The sequence below is a fragment of the Akebia trifoliata genome, chromosome 5 (genome assembly GCF_017979445.1).
Source record: "Akebia trifoliata isolate Shusen 1 chromosome 5, ASM1797944v1, whole genome shotgun sequence".
In the NCBI taxonomy this organism is placed as follows: domain Eukaryota; kingdom Viridiplantae; phylum Streptophyta; class Magnoliopsida; order Ranunculales; family Lardizabalaceae; genus Akebia; species Akebia trifoliata.
The window spans coordinates 26918616-26940295 of record NC_141379.1 but is presented as its reverse complement, the minus strand read 5'-3'; the positions used below and the strand labels follow the sequence as shown (position 1 = coordinate 26940295).

The 21680-nt window shown below is 36.1% G+C and overlaps 1 protein-coding gene across 2 annotated transcripts; it reads left to right on the top strand.

Annotated features, from left to right (window-relative positions):
• Window positions 1-6816: 6816 nt before the first annotated feature.
• On the top strand, window positions 6817-21465 carry LOC147401863 (G-type lectin S-receptor-like serine/threonine-protein kinase B120). Of its 2 annotated transcripts, none has more exons than XM_086443326.1 (5): window positions 6817-7071; window positions 14623-14677; window positions 19495-19592; window positions 19692-20827; window positions 20961-21465. In XM_086443326.1, the coding sequence occupies exons 1-4, from the start codon at window positions 6874-6876 to the stop codon at window positions 19962-19964; spliced, it is 624 nt and encodes a 207-aa protein (XP_086299452.1). In that variant the 5' UTR covers window positions 6817-6873; the 3' UTR covers window positions 19965-20827; window positions 20961-21465. The 2 variants fall into 2 exon arrangements, with proteins under 2 accessions (XP_086299452.1, XP_086299451.1); XM_086443325.1 differs by having other exon boundaries at window positions 6819-7071; window positions 19438-19592.
• Window positions 21466-21680: the final 215 nt, after the last annotated feature.

The window sequence follows — 21680 nt, the reverse complement described above, 5'->3', positions numbered from 1 at the left end:
TGCCTATAATGCTCGTAGAGAGCAACAACGGTTGGTACAGTTTTTAACGGTCATTTGTAGTGATTTTGAAGAACTTAGAGGTTCAATTTTGCATCGTTCTGTACTTTCTTCTGTTGACTCAATTGTTAGTGAGTTATTGGCTAAAGAAATACGTCTTAAGTCTTATTCTGAAAAGGGAATTCTTTTTTACTTCTAGTCCTTATGTGTTAGCAGTACCTTCTAAGTCCCTCTCTAATAATCAGAATAAGCCTTACACACGAGTTACCTTCGATGAGTGCAATTTCTGTAAGTAAAAAGGACATTGGAAGGCTCAGTATCCTAAGTTGAGACAGTAGAATCAATCGCAGCAGCAATCTCGAGCTTGAAAATCTGGCAACCAGTCACAATATAATGCTCATAGACCACCTTAGGGTTATAAACCACTACAGTCTAATACTACAACAGTAATTTCATCAGGTCCTTTCACTAATCCTAGTACTGTGGCTAAGCAATTTCAGAAGTTTCTCTCCTTACAACCACAAGCTATGTCTACTTCTTCTTTCGTAGGTCAGTTGCCTCATAGTTCTTCAGGTATGTCGCATTCTTTATGGATTTTGGATTCTGGTGCTTCACATCATATGTCTCCAGATTCTTCATATTTTACTTCAGTGTCTCCTTCGACTTCTATTCTTGTCATGACTGCTGATGGCACTCCTATGCCTTTAGCAAGTATTGGTTATATTGTCACACCTCACTTGTTTCTCTCTAATATTTATTATATTCCTAAACTCACATTAAATCTTGCTTCTATTGGTCAGTTATGTGATTCTGGTAATTTAGTCACCTTTTCCTCTTCTTCTTATTATGTGCAGGATCTACAGTCTCAAAAGCTGATTGGGACAGGCTGTATGAAGGGAGGACTATATATTTTGGATCAGTTAAAAATGATAGTTGCTGCTACTACTAGTGTTGATTTGTCTTATTTTCATTTGAGTCATTCTTCTTTTAATTTTTATTTATGACATTCTCGCCTAGGTCATGTTTCGTCTTCTCGTTTGAGATTTTTGGCTTCAACATGGACTTTAGAAAATTTGCAAACTTCTGATATTTCTGATTGTAGTGAATGTAAACTAGCAAAATTTTTAACTTTACCTTTTAATCAAAGTATTTCTATTTCTTCTTCTCCATTTGATTTGATTCATTTTGATGTATAGGGACCTTCTCCTGTTACCACAAAAGGAGAGTCTCGATATTATGTTTTTTTTATTGATGATCATGCCCGTTATTGTTTGGTTTATTTAATGAAACATCGTTCTGAATTTTTTAAGATATACTCAGCTTTTCGTGCTCTTGTCAAAACTCAACATTATATTGTTATCAAATGTTTTAGGTGTGATTTGGGTGAGGAATACACTTCTAATAAATTTTGTGAGTTGCTTGCCTTAGATGGAACTATTCATCAAACTTCGTGTATGATCAAAATGGTGTTGCTGAAAGAAAACATAGGCACATTGTTGACACTGCTCGTTCTCTCTTGTTGTTTGCTTCTGTTTTTAGTATATTTTGGGGTGAAGTTGTTCTTATTGCTATAGGTTTGATTAATACAATTTCATCTTCTCATATTTTAAGTTTTTCTCCTTTCTAAAAGTTGTATGGGTATGCTCCTAATTATTTTTTCTTTAGAGTTTTTTGTTGTACTTGTTTCGTTCTTCGTCCTCATGCTGGTATTTGTGTTTTTTTTTTGTTATGGTGAAGGTAAAAAGGGGTATCGTTGTTTTGATCCAATAATTAATAAACTTTATGTGTCTCGTCATGTTGTTTTTCTCGAGCATATACCTTTTTTTTATATTCTATCCACTACTCATAGTTTGACTAGATCTGATCTTATTCGTATAGATCATTTTTCTGAGGATTTTGATAGTTTGTCATCTCAGGTTCCTAGTACTTCAAATACCCCTTCTCATGTTCTTACCTTGTTATTTTTACAACCAATTCGTACTGATCATTCTGCTGGTACTAATACTTTACTTTTTGATACACCTGAAGCTCCCTCTTCTCCTACGATCCCTCAAGCTCCGTCTAAGATTGTGGATCCACCTTTACGTCAATCCATACGCATTCGAAAGTTTATAAAGTTATCAGATTTTGCTTATTCTTGTTATTTTTCATCTTTTTCTTCCTTTTTAGTTTTTATTCATTGTCTCTCTGAGCCCTCTTCCTATAAAGAGGTAATTTTTTATTCTCTTTGACAACAAGCTATGGATAAGGAACTTTCTGCTTTGCATAAGACATGTACTTAGGATTTGGTTCCTCTACTTCCTGATAAAAGTGTTGTTGGTTGTCGTTGGGTATATAAGATCAAGACTAATTCTAATGAATTTATTGAGCGATACAAAGTGAAGTTGGTTGCAAAAGGGTACTCTAAGCAGTATGGTATAGATTATGAGGAGACATTTGCTCTTGTTGCAAAAATGACTACTATTCATACTCTTATTACAGTAGTTTCAGTTCGTTAGTGGCATATCTCTCAATTTGATGTTAAAAATGCCCTCTTGAACAGAGATCTTCAAGAAAAAGTTTATATGGCGCCCCCTCCTGCTGTTTCACATGATTGTAGGTATGTTTGCAAGCTCAAGAAAGCGTTATATGGTCTCAAACAAGCACCTCGTACTTGATTTGAGAAATTTTCTGTTGTGACCTCTTCTCTTGGATTTACTTCTAGTAATCATGATTCTGCTCTTTTTGTTAAGTGCACTCATGCAAGTCGTGTCATTCTGTCTTTATATGTTGATGACATTGTTACTGGTGATGATATTGATGGTATTTCAGTTTTGAAGACAGAGTTAGCTAGACAGTTTTAAATGAAAATTTTGAGTTCTCTACAATATTTCTTGGGTATTGAGGTAGCCTGCTCACCCAAAGGTTATCTTCTTTCTCAGTCGAAACATGTTGCAGATATCTTGAGCATGTTAGACTTACTGATAATAAGACTGTTGATACTCCCATTGAGGTTAACGCAATGTATTATTCTTCTGATAGTTTACCTTTGTCAGATTCTACTTTATACCGTACTATTGTAGGGAATTTGGTATGTCTCACTATTACTCATTTAGATATCACATATGTTGTTCATGTTGTTAGTCAGTTTGTTGCCTCTCCTACTATAGTTCTTCGTATTTTGCGGTATCTTCAGGGTACAGTCCTTCAGAGTCTTTTACTTTCATCCACCTCCTCCTTGAGATGCGTGCATACTCTGATGCTGATCATGGCAGTGATTCCACAAATCGCAAGTCTGCTACTGGTTTCTGTATCTTTTTGGAAGTGATTCTCTTATTTCTTAGAAGAGCAAGAAACAATCTATTGTTTCTTAATCTTCAACCGAAGTAGAATATCGTGCTATGACATTTATTACCAAAGAAATTGTTTGGTTACATTGGTTACTTGCAGATATGAGAGTTTCTCTTTTTCATCTCACTCCTATGTATTGTGACAATCAGAATTTTATTCAGATTACTCACAATTCGATTTTTCATGAACGAACTAAGCACATTGAGATCGATTGTCACTTTACTCGTCATTATCTCAAGCATGGCACCATTACTTTGCCCTTTGTTTCTTCTTCTTTGCAGCTTGCATATTTCTTTACCAAGTCGCATTTTATTTCCCGTTTTCATTTTCTAGTTGGCAAACTCTCGATGTTTGTAGTTGCCGCATCGTGAGTTTGAGGGGGAGATGTTAAGAAATATATGGTTATTTTATTTTATTGTTTATTAAGGGTAGAATAGTCTTTTCAATTTCCTTTGATTTAGTATATATATAGTCTCTTTGTATTTATGTTATATTATCTTTTTGTATTCAATTGCATTACGTAGAATTAATGAAACAGTAGCCTCCTCTTTTTCTTTATTTCTTTGGATTGTTTAACATTCACTAATAAAATTAGTAGTTTTAATTAAATGATTAAAGAGGGATATCTTGAAGTAAATGTAGTTGAAGTAAAATTAAAATATAAACAAAACATGAAGTCTTTAATTTTGACCACTTCTTTGCATGAACCTTCATTCATTTTATATGTTTTTAAATGATTTCAATGACAAATAAATAGTTTCGTATTAAAATCTTCTATGATTTTATTCTCAAAAGTTTGATTTACTTGATGAAAAATTTATTATCTTAACTTTCAATTGAGGAATTACAAGTTAAATGATAACATTTACAAATAATTGTCTATTTATTGATACTCGCTTTTTTTTTTCATTAAAAAAGCATTATCTATCTTAGTGGGTGCCAAATGGATATCAGGTATTTGTAGGGTTGGTTATGGATCCAAGGAACTCCATAACCAAAATCAATAGGAATCAAAACCAATATTTTATTTAGATTTTTTTAATGGATATACGTGGAACCGAACCATTGACACCCCTTATCTTTACTATTATAATTAGAGAAGGCGTAGTAGAGGTGGTTCAACACCAAAATTTGGATTATAAAAATATCCCTATCTCAACATTTAAACTTAATATAATTAGGATCATTTAAGTCAAAAACCTAAAAAATTACCACCACACGTCCCTAAAATAGCGTTTGATAGTTTTTATAAGCATAATGCTAAATTAACATTAAAATGTACATCAATTGTAGATTTTGATGTGGTGGTGCACACATAGTCTTATATTATTTTCATCAAGATAATGAGTGAAAAGCATCTATGGTTATGTGTGCATCAACACATTAGAATGTCATAATCGGTGTATATTTCAATGTTACTCCAACACTATTCAAAATAACCAACAAAAATTCATATAATATTCAAAAGCAGGTTTTAATTAAATTTCAAATTACAATTAAGCCCTTTAGATATATGTGCTTTTGCACACGCTACCTTCTAGTATTTTATAAAGAATAATGCTGAAGTAACTTTTTATCTCGATGAAAAGCATCGATGGTTCCCATACACTTTCACGTCAAGAAGTGCGATATGAGAGTCCAGCTTGAGGTCACTCTAGCACCACTCTTTTATAGTAGTAGAGATAAAGATGTAATTTTCAGTAAGAGTCAAGTTGGAGTAATATTAAAATGTATATCGTGAGGGAACTTTCTGTCGTGAAATCAAGCTTAATTCCCTATATAATTGTATGAGAGATTTACTCGACAGACTCAACTATTGTATTTTAAATACAAAAACTCTCTTGGAGTTCTACAACTCCAAGAGAAACTAACTTTATGGAGTTTGTTACTCACCAAACCTCACTTTATCAAGTTTGTTACCCAGAAAATCTTGGGGCCCGTGTGGATACAGGAGCCAGAAGTACTTAGAATATAAGTACTTTCATAAGTACTTTTTGAAGTACTGTCTGAAGTAGGTGGATAACTGTTGTGTGTTTGGATGCAGATTTTAAAAAGTACTATCAGAAGTACTTTTGATAGAGTTTGGTGTTTGAAAACTATTTTGGATTCTGTTAAAATGATCAAAATGCCCTTATAAGTATCAATTACTATTTTTAACATTATAACCCAACAAATTATTCTTCAAAAGAAATAAAAGTTATTGTTTTTATCCATAAAAACTAATATAAACACTCAAAAATTATAAACAAATAGAAGATATTGTGAGCAAATATATATAAGTACTAAAAATATGAAGAAGCTTTCACGACATCAATAGATAGTAAATTTGTGTGTAAGTGTTCACATCAATCTTGCAATAAGAAAATTTCAACCATGGTTGGAATGCTCATAGATAAATCATTGAGTGAGCAATTGGGGGAGGTAGAACTCCAAATTCAAATGCTACACTAAAAGGTTTCCACCATATCAATGGATAATAATAAAATATTATTTAATTGCATTTTTTAGGGCATGCTTGCAATTTTCAAAATTTATGAGGGGCACACTTGTCCCAAATGCTACACCAAAAAACTACCACCACATCAATGGATAGTAATATAATATTACTGTAATTGCATTTTTGAGGGTATGTTTGTAATTTTCAAAATTTATGAGGGATATACTTGTCCCAAATGTTACATCAAAAGACTACCACCATATCAATGGATAGTAATATAATATTATTCTAATTGTCTTTTTGAGGGTAGATTTGTAATTTTCAAAATTTATGAAGGGCATACTTGTCCCAATCCCTTCATTTTGACAATGTTTTGTGGCTCCACACAATAGTAATTTAGAGAAGTAGCACCATCGGTACTTCGTGAAAAAGCACTAGAATGACTCCACAGTAAAGTAGTTCTTTCCAAGAATTATTTATCCAAACGCCTTTAAAGTGCTTCTGACTCCCCACAAAAGTCAGAAGTACATAGAAAAGTCAATCCACACAGGCCCTTGGAGTCCGGATCCACGTAATAAAATTCAAATTTATAGGATTAATTTGTTACTTAACATACCTTAGAGTGGATTCTAATCCTATCCATTTGTGGCATCCAAAAACATGATCTGATGGCATAGAATTGTAAAGGAAAAAAATTTTAAGAATTTTAAAAAAAATTAGAAAAAACAAAATTTATTTTCGTCATTGAATTTTAAATTTTAATTTGGGAGTTACGTAGCCATCTATTTTCAATACCTAATATTAAGCTCAAAAAGATTTTGTATTTTGAATATGAGTTTTTCTATGAAATCTATAAGTCTATGATGTTAGATTGCTAATTTTATAATTCATCTGGCCCCAATGATCCTTAGTAATGTTTAAAATATTATTAAGTAGTCATGTTAGCCTGATTCACAAAGTAGGTTTGGTTAGTAGCGGAGTGTTTTTTTTCTTTTTTTTAATAAAAGTGCCCCAGATAAGTCCGCCCGGTAAATCACTTCAATTGTATCGACTCCAAACCAAGAGAGAACAACATAGTTATATAAAGGCTTAGGCGGTCGAAATCCCGAATGTCAATGGCGGAAGCTGAAATAGAGCTAGAAACCCTAGACGAAATGAGCAAAGGAGGGGAGGAAATTAAACCAGTTACCCTAAACCCTAGCTCCTTCGATTCCGAATCTGAATCGGATGCCGAAGAAGATCACCGCTTGGAAACCCTAGAAAAGGAATTAGCGGAGAACTCTTCGAATTACGACGTTCATGTTCAAGTAAGTGATCTCTCTTTTAACTCTCTGATTTCCACCATTAAATTACTGTTTTCTACTTAATCGTACATATGGATTGGATTAGCTCTGTGTTTGGAGGGATAAAATATGAATTACGGAGGTTTAAACTTGTTTGCAAATAGAACCAACAGGATCATAGGCTGAAATTAGGGTTGAAAGGTTTGTTTAGGGGTTGGAAAATATGGCTATATTGGTATTTAGCAGATCTGAAAATTTCTGCAGCAGTATGAGTTCTTAAAGGGGTAGTTTGGTGATGCAGCCCTGTGTCATTTGGGTTAGGGTTTATCAAATTAATGGGGCTATAGGGGTGGTGCAAACTTATATCGGTTGGGTTGGGTTGGGTTTGATGGGCTTAAGAAGGTGTGATGTTAAGATAAGCAGAAAAATAAAGAAATGAGATGAGATAGGTGATCTCTTACCTTGGAATCACATCGAAGGTCTCGTTGATTGAGTTCTTGGCTTCACACCAAGGCAATCATGGCTTCACACCATGGAGAGTTTTTTTTATATACAGAAATCTGTACGTTTTTATTCAAAAGCTCATAATCATTAAAATTGGGAATAAAACTTAAATATAACAAAAAAATATCATGCCCCAATCCTATAACTTTATCTCCCTTGAATTTTCAGCCTATGAAAACTCACTAGAAAGACATGACAAAGTTGCCAAATTGTCCCCAAACATATATGCTATGATCATGGACTAAGGAAATATTAAAATAAATCTAAATACTTGCATTAATCAGTAAAAAAACGTCCCTAAATATAAAACTTAATTGAATATAAAATCAAACTCTTGGCTCAATGGAAAGGCCCATGATCTCAGATGTCCTCATCATAAGGGTTGTTTTAATTTGAAGGTAAAAACCTTTTAAGTGTTTGGAACAAGGTTCGGCTAGGGTTAGGGTTGAAGCTGGGAATAATTCGTAGGGATGTTAGGATGGTGCGGTTGGGTTTAAGACTGGTTTGGGCAGTATTTAGGGTTATTCTAGGGGTGCAGCAGCAGTACGAGGCAGTTGTAACGGTCAATGTTTTCAGGTGCTGAGGTGTGAGGCAAGGCGCTTGATTGGCCAATGCCTCGAGGCGCATTATATTTTTAAATTAATAATTCAAATATATTGAATTGAAAAGTTAGATTAGGAACCACATATTCCCAACAAATACACAAATGAATTCTAAGTATTAATCCATTACAACAAATAATAATATAGGGGGCGGTTCATGGGACAACAATTGTAACATCTATGACAATGTTTTTTTTCTTATATGTGCTAGAAGTTTTAGAATGAGCTGATTTTTGGTGAGGATGATCTCCTCACCAAAGAGACCATCCTCACCAAAAATCAGCTCAGTCCGAAACTTCTAACCTCATAAAAAGTGGTTTGCAAAAAAATTGACGTTCCACGATTCTTCAATTTTGAAATTGGGGTTAGAAGTTTCGGAATGGGCTAATTTTTTGTGAGGATGATCTCCTGACCATAAAGATCATCCTCACAACAAATCAAAACCCATTCCGAAACTTCTAACCCCATCAAAAGTGGTTTGCAAAATGATGTTGTCATGGATGTTATCACATGAACCGTCTGCTATAATATCAGATATTATTATTTTATATTTAATAGTTGAAATTTCTTCTTGTAATTAACTATTTTATATCTAGTGTAAAAATATAACTAAATGTTTTTTAAATAACTTCTTTTATATACTATTAAATACTACCAAAAATTGTTCATAAATCAAATCAGCTGAGCAATTTTCTTTGCATACAACAAAGAAATGGTAGCAAAGATGAAATTTATAAGATCTTGCTTAATGAATAACACAAAAGGTAAAGAAGAAATAAGAAAAAGGGATGAACATATTTATTTAGAAAAGAAAGAAGAAATAGAAAAATAAATGTGAGGTGTAAGCCTTGGCCAAAAGGCGTATGCATCAACACTAAGGCGTATGCCTTTTGTGAGTCTTTTGGTTTGAGGCGTAAGCCTTAGTTGCTTTTATGTTAGTTAGAATTAAGAGAGAAATTGTAATAATTTATTGATTAGCCCTAATTAGGCTATATAAGTATTACATAAGAGAGAGAAGTGAAAAGACTAAAATAACCCTACAGACTTATTTAACACTCCCCCTCAAGTTGGTGCGTGGATATCAACAATGCCCAACTTGGACAAGACATCTTCAAAGGAGGTTTTACTAACACCTTTAGTAAGAACATCAGCAAGTTGTTGAGAGGTAGGGACAAAGGGCGTACAAATCTGTCCAGAAACTATCTTTTCTCTAATGAAATGCCGATCAACTTCTATGTGCTTTGTTCTATCATGCTGAACCGGATTTGCAGCTATGTTAATAGCTGATTTATTATCGCAATATAGTAAGAAGGGGACCGGCACAGGAAGACATAAATCAGCTAGTAAGATTTTGAGCCACAACAACTCGCATATTCCAAGTGCCATGGCTCTGTATTCTGACTCAGCACTTGACCGAGAAACCACATCCTGCTTCTTACTACGCCAAGTTACCAAGTTACCACCAACTTTAGTACAATACCCAGAAGTAGACCGTCTATCAGTCACTGAACCAGCATAATCTGCATCTGTCCATGCCTCAATACGAAGATGACCATGATTGTTGAATAAAATACCTCGACCAGGACATCCCTTAAGGTATCTAAGAATACGATAAACAGCAGCAAGATGAGATGTTCGAGGCGAGTGCATAAACTGACTTACAACACTAACAGCATAGGCAATGTCAGGGCGAGTCATAGACAAGTAAATCAATTTTCCCACAAGACGCTGATATTGGCCAATATCGGACACACACTCCCCCTCAGAATCAGCCAACCTGTGATTCTGCTCAATAGGAGTATCAGCTGGACGAGATCCAAGCTGACCAGAGGCACTGAGTAAGTCAAGAACATACTTACGCTGAGAAATAAATATACCAGACCGGGACCGGGCAACCTCAATACCCAGAAAATAGCGAAGATATCCAAGGTCCTTAATCTCAAATTGACGTCCTAAGTAAGTTTTGACCTCGGTAAGGCCATCGGCATCATCGCCAGTAAGAACAATATCATCCACATACACAATCAGAGCAACAGTTTTGCCTCGGGAGTGACGCAAGAACAAGGTGTGATCAGCAGAACTCTGATGGAAACCAAACTGATGCATGGCCTTAGTGAAGCGCTCAGACCAAGCACGAGGAGACTGCTTCAGACCATAAAGAGACCGGCGAAGACGACAAACATGTGCAGGAGAAGCAGAAGAAAGAAACCCAGGAGGTTGGACCATATAGACTTCTTCTTGAAGATCACCATTGAGAAAAGCATTCTTGACATCTAACTGAAAAAGAGGCCATCCTCGGATAGCAGCAACAGAAAGGAGAACGCGAATGGTGGTCATCTTGGCAACCGGAGCAAAAGTTTCTTGATAATCAATCCCATAAGTCTGAGCATAACCTTTGGCCACCAGACGGGCCTTATATCGAGCAATGGAACCATCCGGATTATGCTTAAGCGTGAATACCCAGCGACAACCCACAGCTTTCCTTCCAGATGGAAGAGGCACAATTTCCCAAGTTTGAGTCTTTTCAAGAGCAGTCAACTCATCAATCATAGCTGCGCGCCACTCAGGATGAACAATAGCATCTGCAACAGTAGTAGGAAGAGAAACAGCGGAAACAGAAGCAAGAAAACTCCGATAGGAGGGTGATAGTGCAGAGTCAGATATATAATTTGAAATGGGATAAGTACAAGTGCGCTTACCCTTACGAGTGGCAATAGGACGATCATCACAGGGAACAGACAGAGGCGGAGCTGGAGGTGAGGAGGCGAGCTGGTCGGACATAGAAGTGATGGTAGTATCACGTGGACGTCGAGTGTAAACCTGCAATGGAGGAGAGGACGAACTGTCGGGGGGTGGAGAGGGAGGAACAGGCATGGGAAGGGGAAATAAAGAAGGAAAATGATCATCAGGGGAATCTAGAGGAAACCACTCAGATTGAATGCCAACGGACCCATTATAGTAAGGAGTATGCTCAAAAAAAGAAACATCGCGAGAAATGAAACGTCGTCGAGAAGGAGGATGGTAACAACGGTATCCTTTCTGGGTAGAGGAATAACCCAAAAAGATACATTTGACGGCCTTAGGGTCAAGTTTAGAACGATTTTGGTCAAGAATTTGAACAAAACAGACACACCCAAAAACACGCGGAGGGAGTGGAAACACGGGACGATCTGGAGAGAGCTTAGAGAGGGGTGGGACAAACTGAAGAACACTGGAGGGAGTCCGATTAATTAGGTAAACAGCAGTAAGAACTGCATCAGCCCAATAGGATTGGGGCACGTTCATGCCAATTGAAATGGCACGGGCTAACTCTAGAATATGGCGATTTTTTCGTTCTGATCGGCCGTTCTGCTGAGGGGTCTTAACATTGGACATTTGATGTTCAATGCCAGACTCTAAACACAGTTTCAAGACCTCACTATAAGTGTACTCAGTACCATGATCAGAACGGAAGGTCTTGATGGTACGACCAAATTGGGTTTGAACCATAGCAAGAAATTGCTTGAAGATCCCATAAACCTCACTCTTGTGTTTCATAAGATAAACCCAAGTGGTACGACTGTGATCATCAATGAACAAGACAAAATAGCGAAAACCAAGAGTGGATATGACGGGGGAAGGACCCCACACATCAGAATGAATTAAGTCAAACATAGCAGGTGTAGTAGGATTCATACTAATAGGATAAGAAGAACGCACATGTTTAGCTAATTGACAAGTTTCACAAGAAAAATCAAGCACATTGTTATTATTAAATAAATTAGGGAACATGTGTTTCAAATATCCAAAAGAAATATGGCCTAAGCGTAAATGCCAACGCATTACAAGAGCCTTATTAGATTGACTACGAATACTACTAAGCTGAAGAGCAGAATGGGTGTTAAGGGAACCGGGAACATCCAGGAGATACAATCCATTCACTTCACGTCCAGTGCCAATCGTCCTCTTCGACTCCAGATCCTGAAAGACACAATGAGAAGAATAAAAAGTTACACTGCAGTTCAAATTTTTGGTAAGACTACTAACGGATACCAGGTTAGTAGTAAGTTGAGGAACATGTAGTGTGTTAGTTAAGGATAAAGATGATGTAACAGGTAAAAGACCTTGACCAGCTATGGAAGACAAAGAACCATCAGCCAGGCGAACCTTGCGATGACCAGAGCAAACACTATAGGTTTGAAATAAGGAGGACATACCGGTCATGTTATCTGAGGCACCAGAATCAATGATCCATGGTGAGGAAGTGGTGGAAACACTGTGTGCAGATGCAAAGGTACCTGAGTGAGCAAAGGTAGAAACCGGCTGAGATGAAGTCTCTATCTGATTGAAGAATTTTCTGAACTTGTCAAGCTCGGCTTGGGATAGAGATACCGAGTCTGATGAGGATGTAGTAACTGAAAGAGGTGTTGAATCAGTAGTCGACTGAGAAACTATATGAGCTGAAGATCGTTGAGACTGTTTACGTTGCTGATGAGGATGACCATGAAGTGCATAACATCGAGCCTTCACATGACCCAACTTTCCACAATGATCACACTTATGTCGTTGACGGGTAGGCATAGACCCACTGGGAGGTTGTGTAGAAGATAAGCGAGTAAACATAGCAGAATGATCCCCTGAAGAATGAGGTAGGACAGCTGCACGACGACTCTCATCCGCTAAGACATATGAATAAGCAGTCTGTAGCGACGGAAAAGGATCCATACCCAATAAATGAACTCGCGCATACTCAAATTCGTCCCGGAGACCCGCTAGAAACTGAAAAACCCGATTCTTATCCAGAATTGACGAATATAATGTCTCATCAAGGGGGTCCTTCCAAGCATAGGATGAGGAATAGAAAGTCAGCTCTTCCCACCGAGCACGTAGCTGTGAGATATAAGTGGTAACTGAAGAGTCTCCTTGGGAAAGACGAGAAATCTCACGCTCCAAATTGAAGATCCTGACATTATTCTGACGTTGTGAGTAAATACTCTTTGCGGAATCCCATATCTGTTTTGCTGTAGAGGAAAACATAAAACCAGCTGCAATGTGTGGTTGCATAGAAGTAACCAACCAAGAACGGACCATAGAATCATTAGCAAACCAATGGGAGTAAGAACTGTCAGTCTGTGCAGGTTGTTTGTCTGTCCCAGTAAGGTAGCCGATTTTCCCTTTTCCACCAATGAACATTTCAACTGATCTTGCCCAAAGGAGATAATTAGGACCATCTAATTTTACGGTAGTGATCTGAATACCTGGAAAATCGGTTGAGTTAGATGAAGGACTACTCGATCCATTATTATTACCAGTAATCGAGGAAGAAAATGTCTCAGAAGCCATCAAAAAAATCTGAGTACTCTGGTTGGACGATAGTTCGAATAAGACGAGGGCACAACTTCCTAGGATAAAGTGACCGCAGCACTCTAAAGGTGACAATACACGATCGGAAGAGACGTGAAAGCTGATTAACCACTGCTGCGGGTTACCTAAGCGGTCATTCTCGCAAGCATAGAGACTCAAGAAGTAATATTGCTGTTAGAACAAACCCAAACAGCACCTTGCTGTAATCAAAGGCCTCTGTAGGTATTCAAAACACTGTTGCCACTCCCAAATAGCTCTTACGATGATCAAAAAAATAAGAGAAAGTCTACTGCTGTGATCTCAAAACTTATAACACAGTATATCAGTCACCTATTAACGTCAACTGCTGAAAAACAATCACTTGCTTTGATTCAACACCTAATCAGAGTCACCCACTACTATCGCACAAGGTAAAACATCGCTGGCTATGATTGAAAACATCCAAACAGCTACCCACTAGTGTCGCACAGGGCAGAGCAGCCACCTAAAGGTGTCGCTTGCTCTAAATACAGCACCTGCTGTGATCGTAGGGCCCAAACAGCCTGTCGCCTGCTCCAAATACAGCACCTGCTGTGATCGTAGGGGTTAAACAAGTCTATGTTAGGTGTCGCAGGGCTTAAACAAAGCCATTGTGGGTGTCGCTGATCTCAAACAGCACCATAGCTGTGAATACAGCCTGATCGCAGGCTCTCAACAGATGTTAATCCCTATCGCATGATTCGATTAGGGGTATATTGAGATGGAGAACCCCAACAGGGGTGATCTGAGTTGAGAACCAACGTGAAGTTAAGGTGTTGTTTTAATGAAAAAATAGATCGATGAAATTTGTTGTAGAAGGAGTTCGATGGAGGTAGAGAAGGAGGCTCTGATACCAAGTTAGAATTAAGAGAGAAATTGTAATAATTTATTGATTAGCCCTAATTAGGCTATATAAGTATTACATAAGAGAGAGAAGTGAAAAGACTAAAATAACCCTACAGACTTATTTAACAATGTTTCACCGTATGCTTCAAGGAACGCACAACATCATTGAGTTTTTATTTGATCAATTGTCAAATGTTATTAATTAACGCTATTTGGTTTATTTTTTTATTTTTCTCATGTGACAATGAGTTTTTATCTATAGGAACATGTTGCTATAATGACCTACTCCCTCAGTATTTTTCCGGTGCAAAATAGAGGTAAATGCACTTTCCCCCTTTTATTTGCTTTACTTTTTTATTTTTTTTATATAATCTACTTATCTTTATTTCTTATTATATTTGGTTGACTTTTGTTCTATATTTCTTTATTATACCAAGTTGTTAGATAAATAAATCAGATTCAAACTCATGGCATGCACCTTGAATTCAGTCTTTGTCATAGACTAATAAAAATGACTCGAATACCCTCATCTTCAACCTCGTGGGCACATTCTAGTTTCTTCCCTTTCAAAACTAGTTATCTACAGCCTTGTTTGTATGCTAGGGTTTGGGTTAGCCAGGTAAGGTTTGGGGGGAAATCGTAAATGATGGGATTTGGGGTATAAAATCAGTGGTTTTCTACAAAGGGTTAAAGCAAGGTTGAAAACAATATATTGATGAATAGGTCGAGCGAAAAATAAAAGGTTTTCTGGCTCAAGGTTGAAGATGAGAATGAAGTTGATCAATTTTGACATAAAAATCCAAGGTTTTTATTTATTTATTTGAGGACCAATATGATAGATTTTGAAAAACAATTCAAGGATTTTCATTTTGAGGTTGGTATTGAGAGAGAGAGGAGGGAGAGACTTACCCTGATATTGGACCATCGTTGTATTGTCGTAGAACATGGTTGTCGCAGTTGCATCAAATCTTAACCCCGAAAATCGAAAGGAGAGAATGAGAAATTGACTATATCGCATAGTTGCAAATGCATAGAGATTCTTTTTAACCTGTATATAATATATTTTATCGGGATATCTATAATAAAACTTTTTCAAAAAATTGAATTTTATTTATTTATTAATGTTAAAGAATAATGAATTTTTAAAAATGGTCAAAAGAGTGATAATTGATGTTTGGCCCCTTGTTCAATAAAACAATGGTGGGTAAAATGCTGTTTTATGCGATTTGATTTTTTTGAGGACCAAATTACCCTCAATGAAAAATGATGGTAGTAGTGTCGTTTTTCACTTGAAAAACTACACTTCAACAACTATTTTTCGTTGTGTTAAAAAAAAATGTTGAAGACCTCATTTCGCACATACTTACCTCAAGCTCAAGAAAAAAAAATGACTTTTCTAGTGTTGTTTTTTATTGAGTAAATTTATATCTTGAGAAACAAAAAAATGACCATCATAAGCATCATGTATTTTTTATTTGTTGAAACGATTTACATAAATCTTATTCCCATTGAGAAAATCCCAATAATTCACATAAGAAGTCTTTGGCAATAGGATTTGATAAAGTTTTCTTCAAAAGATAATGATGTATCAGATATCTTGACAAAATGTTTGTCTTTGCTTTGGAGTTCCTAAAGGAAATTGTTTCCATTGAAGAGATGATCTGGCAGATGAACTTGAACTGGATCTCATCATCTTTAATTCTCTTGTCAAAGTATTTGGTAAATGATGTTATTTTCTTGCAACTTGCTCAATGGTGAATGAATATTGTGATAGGAGAAACTGCCACCAAATATACCTTTGCAGTTTAGTATTGCTCACGATTTTTCGCTTCATGAATGTGGCAAGAGTACTAGAATCTATTCGTAGAATGAAGGTTTCTCCAATCAAGTTTTTATTAAAATTTCAAGTCCTAGAACGACAAGAAGAATTTCCTTTTCTACATCCCAGTACTCCTTTTCAAGAGCTTTGAATTGTCTGCTTGTGTAGCCACAAATTCTTTCGTCTTTTCCATCTTTTTTTAGCAAGGGTATGACCCAAGTCGCATTAGTGGTGTCTATTGCTAAGATGAAGGGTCCTTCGTATGTTGGCTCTGATGAAGGAAGACTTTGCCATATCTTTTTTAGTAGTTGAACGTCAATAGTAGCCTTTTGTGTCCAATTGTAAGGAGTGTTCTTCATCACCTTTCTGCTTATGTGCTTTGAGATAATTTTGGGATAAATTCTCTCGCATGATTTACACAACCAAGAAATCTTTGACATTGTAGCTTACCTTCAAGTTGATCTGGAAAGTTATTGTTTTTTACAAAACATGTGGTTGCATGTTTATTTTTCCTTCAACAAGGTGGACTTCTAAGAAATCCACTTGATTAACGGCTACTTGAAACTTGTCTTTTGATGAGGATAGTCATGCCATGTGTAGATACGTGAGGATTCAAGACCTTTTGGGGTTTTGAGCTCATCTACTTGGGTTTTGAAGTCGCCACAATTCAAAGAGTTTGGGTGTGTCCACTAAAATATTTTTTGAAATTCCTTTTAAGATTATAGTGACTTACTTTCAATAGTAAGGGTAAATGTCTACCTAGAGAGCTAGGTAAGGAGGTTCGATTGAGGGACAAGGAAGGTATTAGTCACCTTGCCTCTCCCATCCATTTATGATTACAAGAAATGATTATAAGTTGAAGCTTAAAAACTATTTTTTTGATTTTTTGAGAGTAGAGGAGATGATAGAAGTTAAGGGGAAAATTGGTTATAATATAGTTTTACAAAACGAGCAAAAGAAGATGATAAGCAAGCCCCTACTAGAAGTAGGCACTTGTTGGATTTTTTTATGAGTTTGGGACTTTAATGAAAATTCATTTGGATTTCATCATTTGGAGTCCCCAAGCTTCGATTTCAACATAAGTACTCTCTCGAGAGCTTTTATCAATTAGTTTGACACAGGCAATGTTTATGAGTTGAACGAGACTATGAAAGGATCAAAACTTTATGTATGAGATATTATCCACTTGGGGATAATCTTTTTGTTGGTTTTGGAGTTAGATATAGGTTCATAGGAGTTTCCACCTTGGTTCAATAGCTATTTTACATGTGAGTATGTGCAAAGGGAGTGTATGCATGTAATGGACTTAGTAAAAGAAGATTATCTCCAAGGAGGGTTTTACCCTCTCTTAAGCCATCAACGAAAACAAGTAAAAGAACATCTCTATTCTAAGTATTTAAATTGCAAGGGAAAGTAAAGACATTTATACTAGGAAATTGAAATTGCATGAAAGTAAATAAGTAAAAAAAATTGCTAAGACTTTTATAGAGTTTATTAAGGACTCATAGGGGGAGATTATCTTACTAAGAGGGATTACTCTCTACCCCCAAGCCTTGAGACCAGGAAATGTAAATCTACATTGCTAGAAATATAAAGAAAAACATGAGATAAAAGAAGCTCTTAAAGTAAAGAGGGGGAGAAGAGGGGTGAGCTAGAACTTCTCCCACCGTTGTCTTCTTATTCTTCTTTTTGAGTTTGGCTTTTAGAAAGATGAGAAATTATTTGGACAAAATTTTTGGAGGATTAAAAAGCTTAGAGAAGAGATTTTGACAGAGTTTTGGAGCTCAAATTCTTCTCCTCCATTTACCTTTAATGGGGATCTTATTTATAGGATTTTTGGAGACTGGGATAAACTTGTCCTAGAGTTTCCAATATTCCTAATAAAATCACACATGATGATCTCAAATGCCCCTCATCAAAGTGTCATTGATTGTCTTTTATACTTATGTGAGTCTTAGCAATCATGATGATGAAATGATAAGATTGTAAAAGACAACAAGTTCTAGAGAATTCTTGAATGAGGTTAAAAGAGTTCAAAGGCCTTGGTTTTGAGTCAACCTAGAGTGAATTAGGCTAAGTGGCAAGTAAATAGGTGATAGATTTTTTGATATTTTGATCGCTTAGCTGAGATGAGTCTAACAAATTGAGGATAGATAGGTCTTTGAGCACAAATTGTAGAGAATTCCTTGGGTTGGATAGAATGGTCATTGATAGGTTCTTGAATTGGGTCAATTTGCATAGAATGCCATGATATTCATTTGATTCTTGAAGAAGCTTAGAAGGGTATAAGTGTGAATCACTTCTAATGAGTCTCAACACAATTGGGTTAGAGAGGTAATTCACCTTAAGTGGGGACCAAGGACTTTGTGTCTAGTTTAGGAGAACATGAAGATTACCAAGAAGACTTTGGTTGGGAAATTGATGTAAGGTTAACCCATGGGTACTTAGGGAATTTAGGAGGGATTTAGTTGATGGAAAATCCATCTTAAAGGGGCTTGTGAGGTCATTTGTTGATGAACATCTTGTTCACACATGGGTTGAACCGCTAAATAACTGTCCAACTGACTTGGCTTATGGCAAGGAACTGCTAAAGGTTATGCTTGGCCATTTGTCCCATATGGCCAGACAAAACCTGTTTTTCTTGATCATATTCGATTGGTCTTGATCGACTTGAGTGGGTTCCACTTGATTGATCGAAATCCTCTCGATTGATCTTTAACACTGGATTCAAATGAGCTCTCGGGCTTATTCGATCAAATTGGGGTTCTTACACCATGCTTATGGACTAGATCTACAATAATTCTAATTGCAAAACTCACAACACATGAATTTTGTTAGGGTTGCTGCATTAAAGGAAAAGAAAAGATGTTAATATACGAGTACATGTCTAATAAAAGTTTAGATTCCTTCCTCTTTGGTTTGTTATGTTGTCAATCATAAAAATTAATATTCTACTGAGGGTGATCCATAAAGATTTAAAATCCAATAATATCTTATTAGATGATGAGATGAACAAAAAATATCATTTTTTGACATGGCATGAATATTGGATCAAGAGAATTTGAATCACATACAAAATTAATTTTTGGGACATAGTAAGCTAACTTCAATTATACACCTACATGAAAAAATCACGTACTTGTCAATATAGACACCCCCCCACATTTTTTAATGATTGTTTTTTACACGCATAAGCTAGCATTAGTATGTATACATTTCTTTCTAATACTAAGAAATTTCATTAATGGTTGGATCAAGTGGCTATATGTCTCTCTCTTGAGTTTGCAACGGGAGGTATTTTCTTTGTGAAGTCAGATGTGTTTGGCTTTGGAGTGGTATTGCTTGAGATTGTGAGTGGCAAGAGGAACACTAGCTTCAATAATTTAGAATACCATCTCAATCTCATAGGATATGTAAGTTATTAATATAAATTCTATTTTTTCTTTTTTAATTTTAAGCTTTTATATGTTTGAATTTAATTAATGTAATAATTAAAATTGCACTTGTTTTAGGCATGGGAATTGTGGCAAAAAGGTGCAGGTGTTGAGCTTATGGATCCTATGTTGGACACATCGTGTCTCAAAGAAAAGTTGTTGAGGTACATTCATGTCGGTTACTTATGCATACAAGAGAGTACAACGGATAAACCCACCATGTTAGATATCATTTCTATGTTTGCTAATGAAAATATGTTTTTGCTTACTCCGAAACAACCAACATTTTCTTTTGGGAGAAGTGTTGCAGTGACAAAATTACTTGAAGATATAAAATTGTACCCTAAATGATCTAACCATTTTTGTGATGAAGGCATGGTAGCGGTATGACTTTCCTTGTAAATGAATTGCAAACAATAATTCTGTAAAGGAAGATTTATTTGTATACTCCAAAACAACCAACATTTTCTTTCGAGAGAATTATGGCAGGGGCAAAATTACTTGAAGACAAGCCATAAAATTGTACCCTAAATAGTCTAACGATTTTTGTAATGAAGGCATGGTAATGGTATGACTTTCCTTGTAAATGAATTGCAAACAATAATTGTGTAAAGGAAGATATGTTTGTATAATAGAGATTACATGAATTTATATCGATAATGGAACCTAGTAAGTTGTTTGATTTAATGCAAAGAGATTTTACTTAGAGTGCTGATTTTCTAATTCAATTTGACAGAATTACTCAAAAATTCAACTAGGTGGCATGTGCAGGAACAATAGATTTTTCCCTTGAGATACACAACTACACACCATGGCATTAAGTTTTTGAGTTATTATGTTAAAGTTGAGTTAGAAAATCATTACACTTTTAATAATTTAGATGATACTGCTTGTCTTGGCTGAGTGACATCTGGGAGATTATGTGTGGTATGTGGAAATTATGGACCCAATCATCATTTTTCGGATGCCATTGGAATCATCACCCTTTGGTCTTAACTAAGACGAAGTTGGACTAGTCATCTGAATGTCCGCCCACCTAATGCATGCTACCCCCTTCTTTCGTTACATTCTTTTAACTCGTGCATCGACGATGCTAAATGGGAGGTGGATGTTTCACATGAGCAAGCCTCTGCAAATGGTAGCCCGAGTGGAAATGTCTGGTAGGGCTGTCTAGGCATTTGCGGCAAAGCATTTAAAGGCAGAGCACGAGAAAGGTTGGAAATAGTTTTTGACATTAATCTTTTGAAATAATGTTTCTTTTAACTGGATACTGAGGTAACATTACCACCCCCTCAAAACCTAATTCTATTGAGGTTTTTTTTTTTGTTGTTTTTCTTCTTCTTTCAGCGAAAACTGGACCTACTAGAGTCATTGGTAGTGTGGGTGATGATGGGTCTGTCTGTCAACGAACAGTCTGTGGCAAGTCACCCACGTGGAGACCATGTCTAGCTCAAGGGCAAGAACACATTCTCGGTTCCAAGGAATCTAGTGAGACCCCTTGGGTGGAGCAAAGAATGAACCCAAAAATGAAGAAATTGTGGATAAACCAAAATCCACAATATGTATCTTAAAAGTGTAGGGTGTAAGTGAACTGGATCCCAAGATGGAGCTTCATTGGCATCTGCAGCGGGCTTACCATACAAGCCCTGACACAATGCTCATTTGAACATATTGTGTCCTGTGTTCTTGGGTCAACACAGTCAGTAATTTATGATAGTTAATAGTCTTCACTTCTATATATTTCCAAGATCCTGATTTTTTTGTAGACAGGCCATGTTTTTGGCTATTTTAGTTTGACGTGTTTTGTCGAATCATCTCCAGATAATGAAAATCCTCTTTTTGATTGTTTTTATGAGGAGAGACTTTCAAGGTGCCACGCTTGGGCTTTCTCCCAAAGGGAAATTTTGAGCAAATCATTTGCATTTTTCATTTTGTACTATTTCATACTCATGTGTATAAATAAAAAGGGTTATTAGGCTCATAAAAAAAAAAAAACAAACAAATAAGAGTAATGATTTCCTGAAACCCCTCTTTGAGATACACCTCAATCACAAAATCGTATATCAT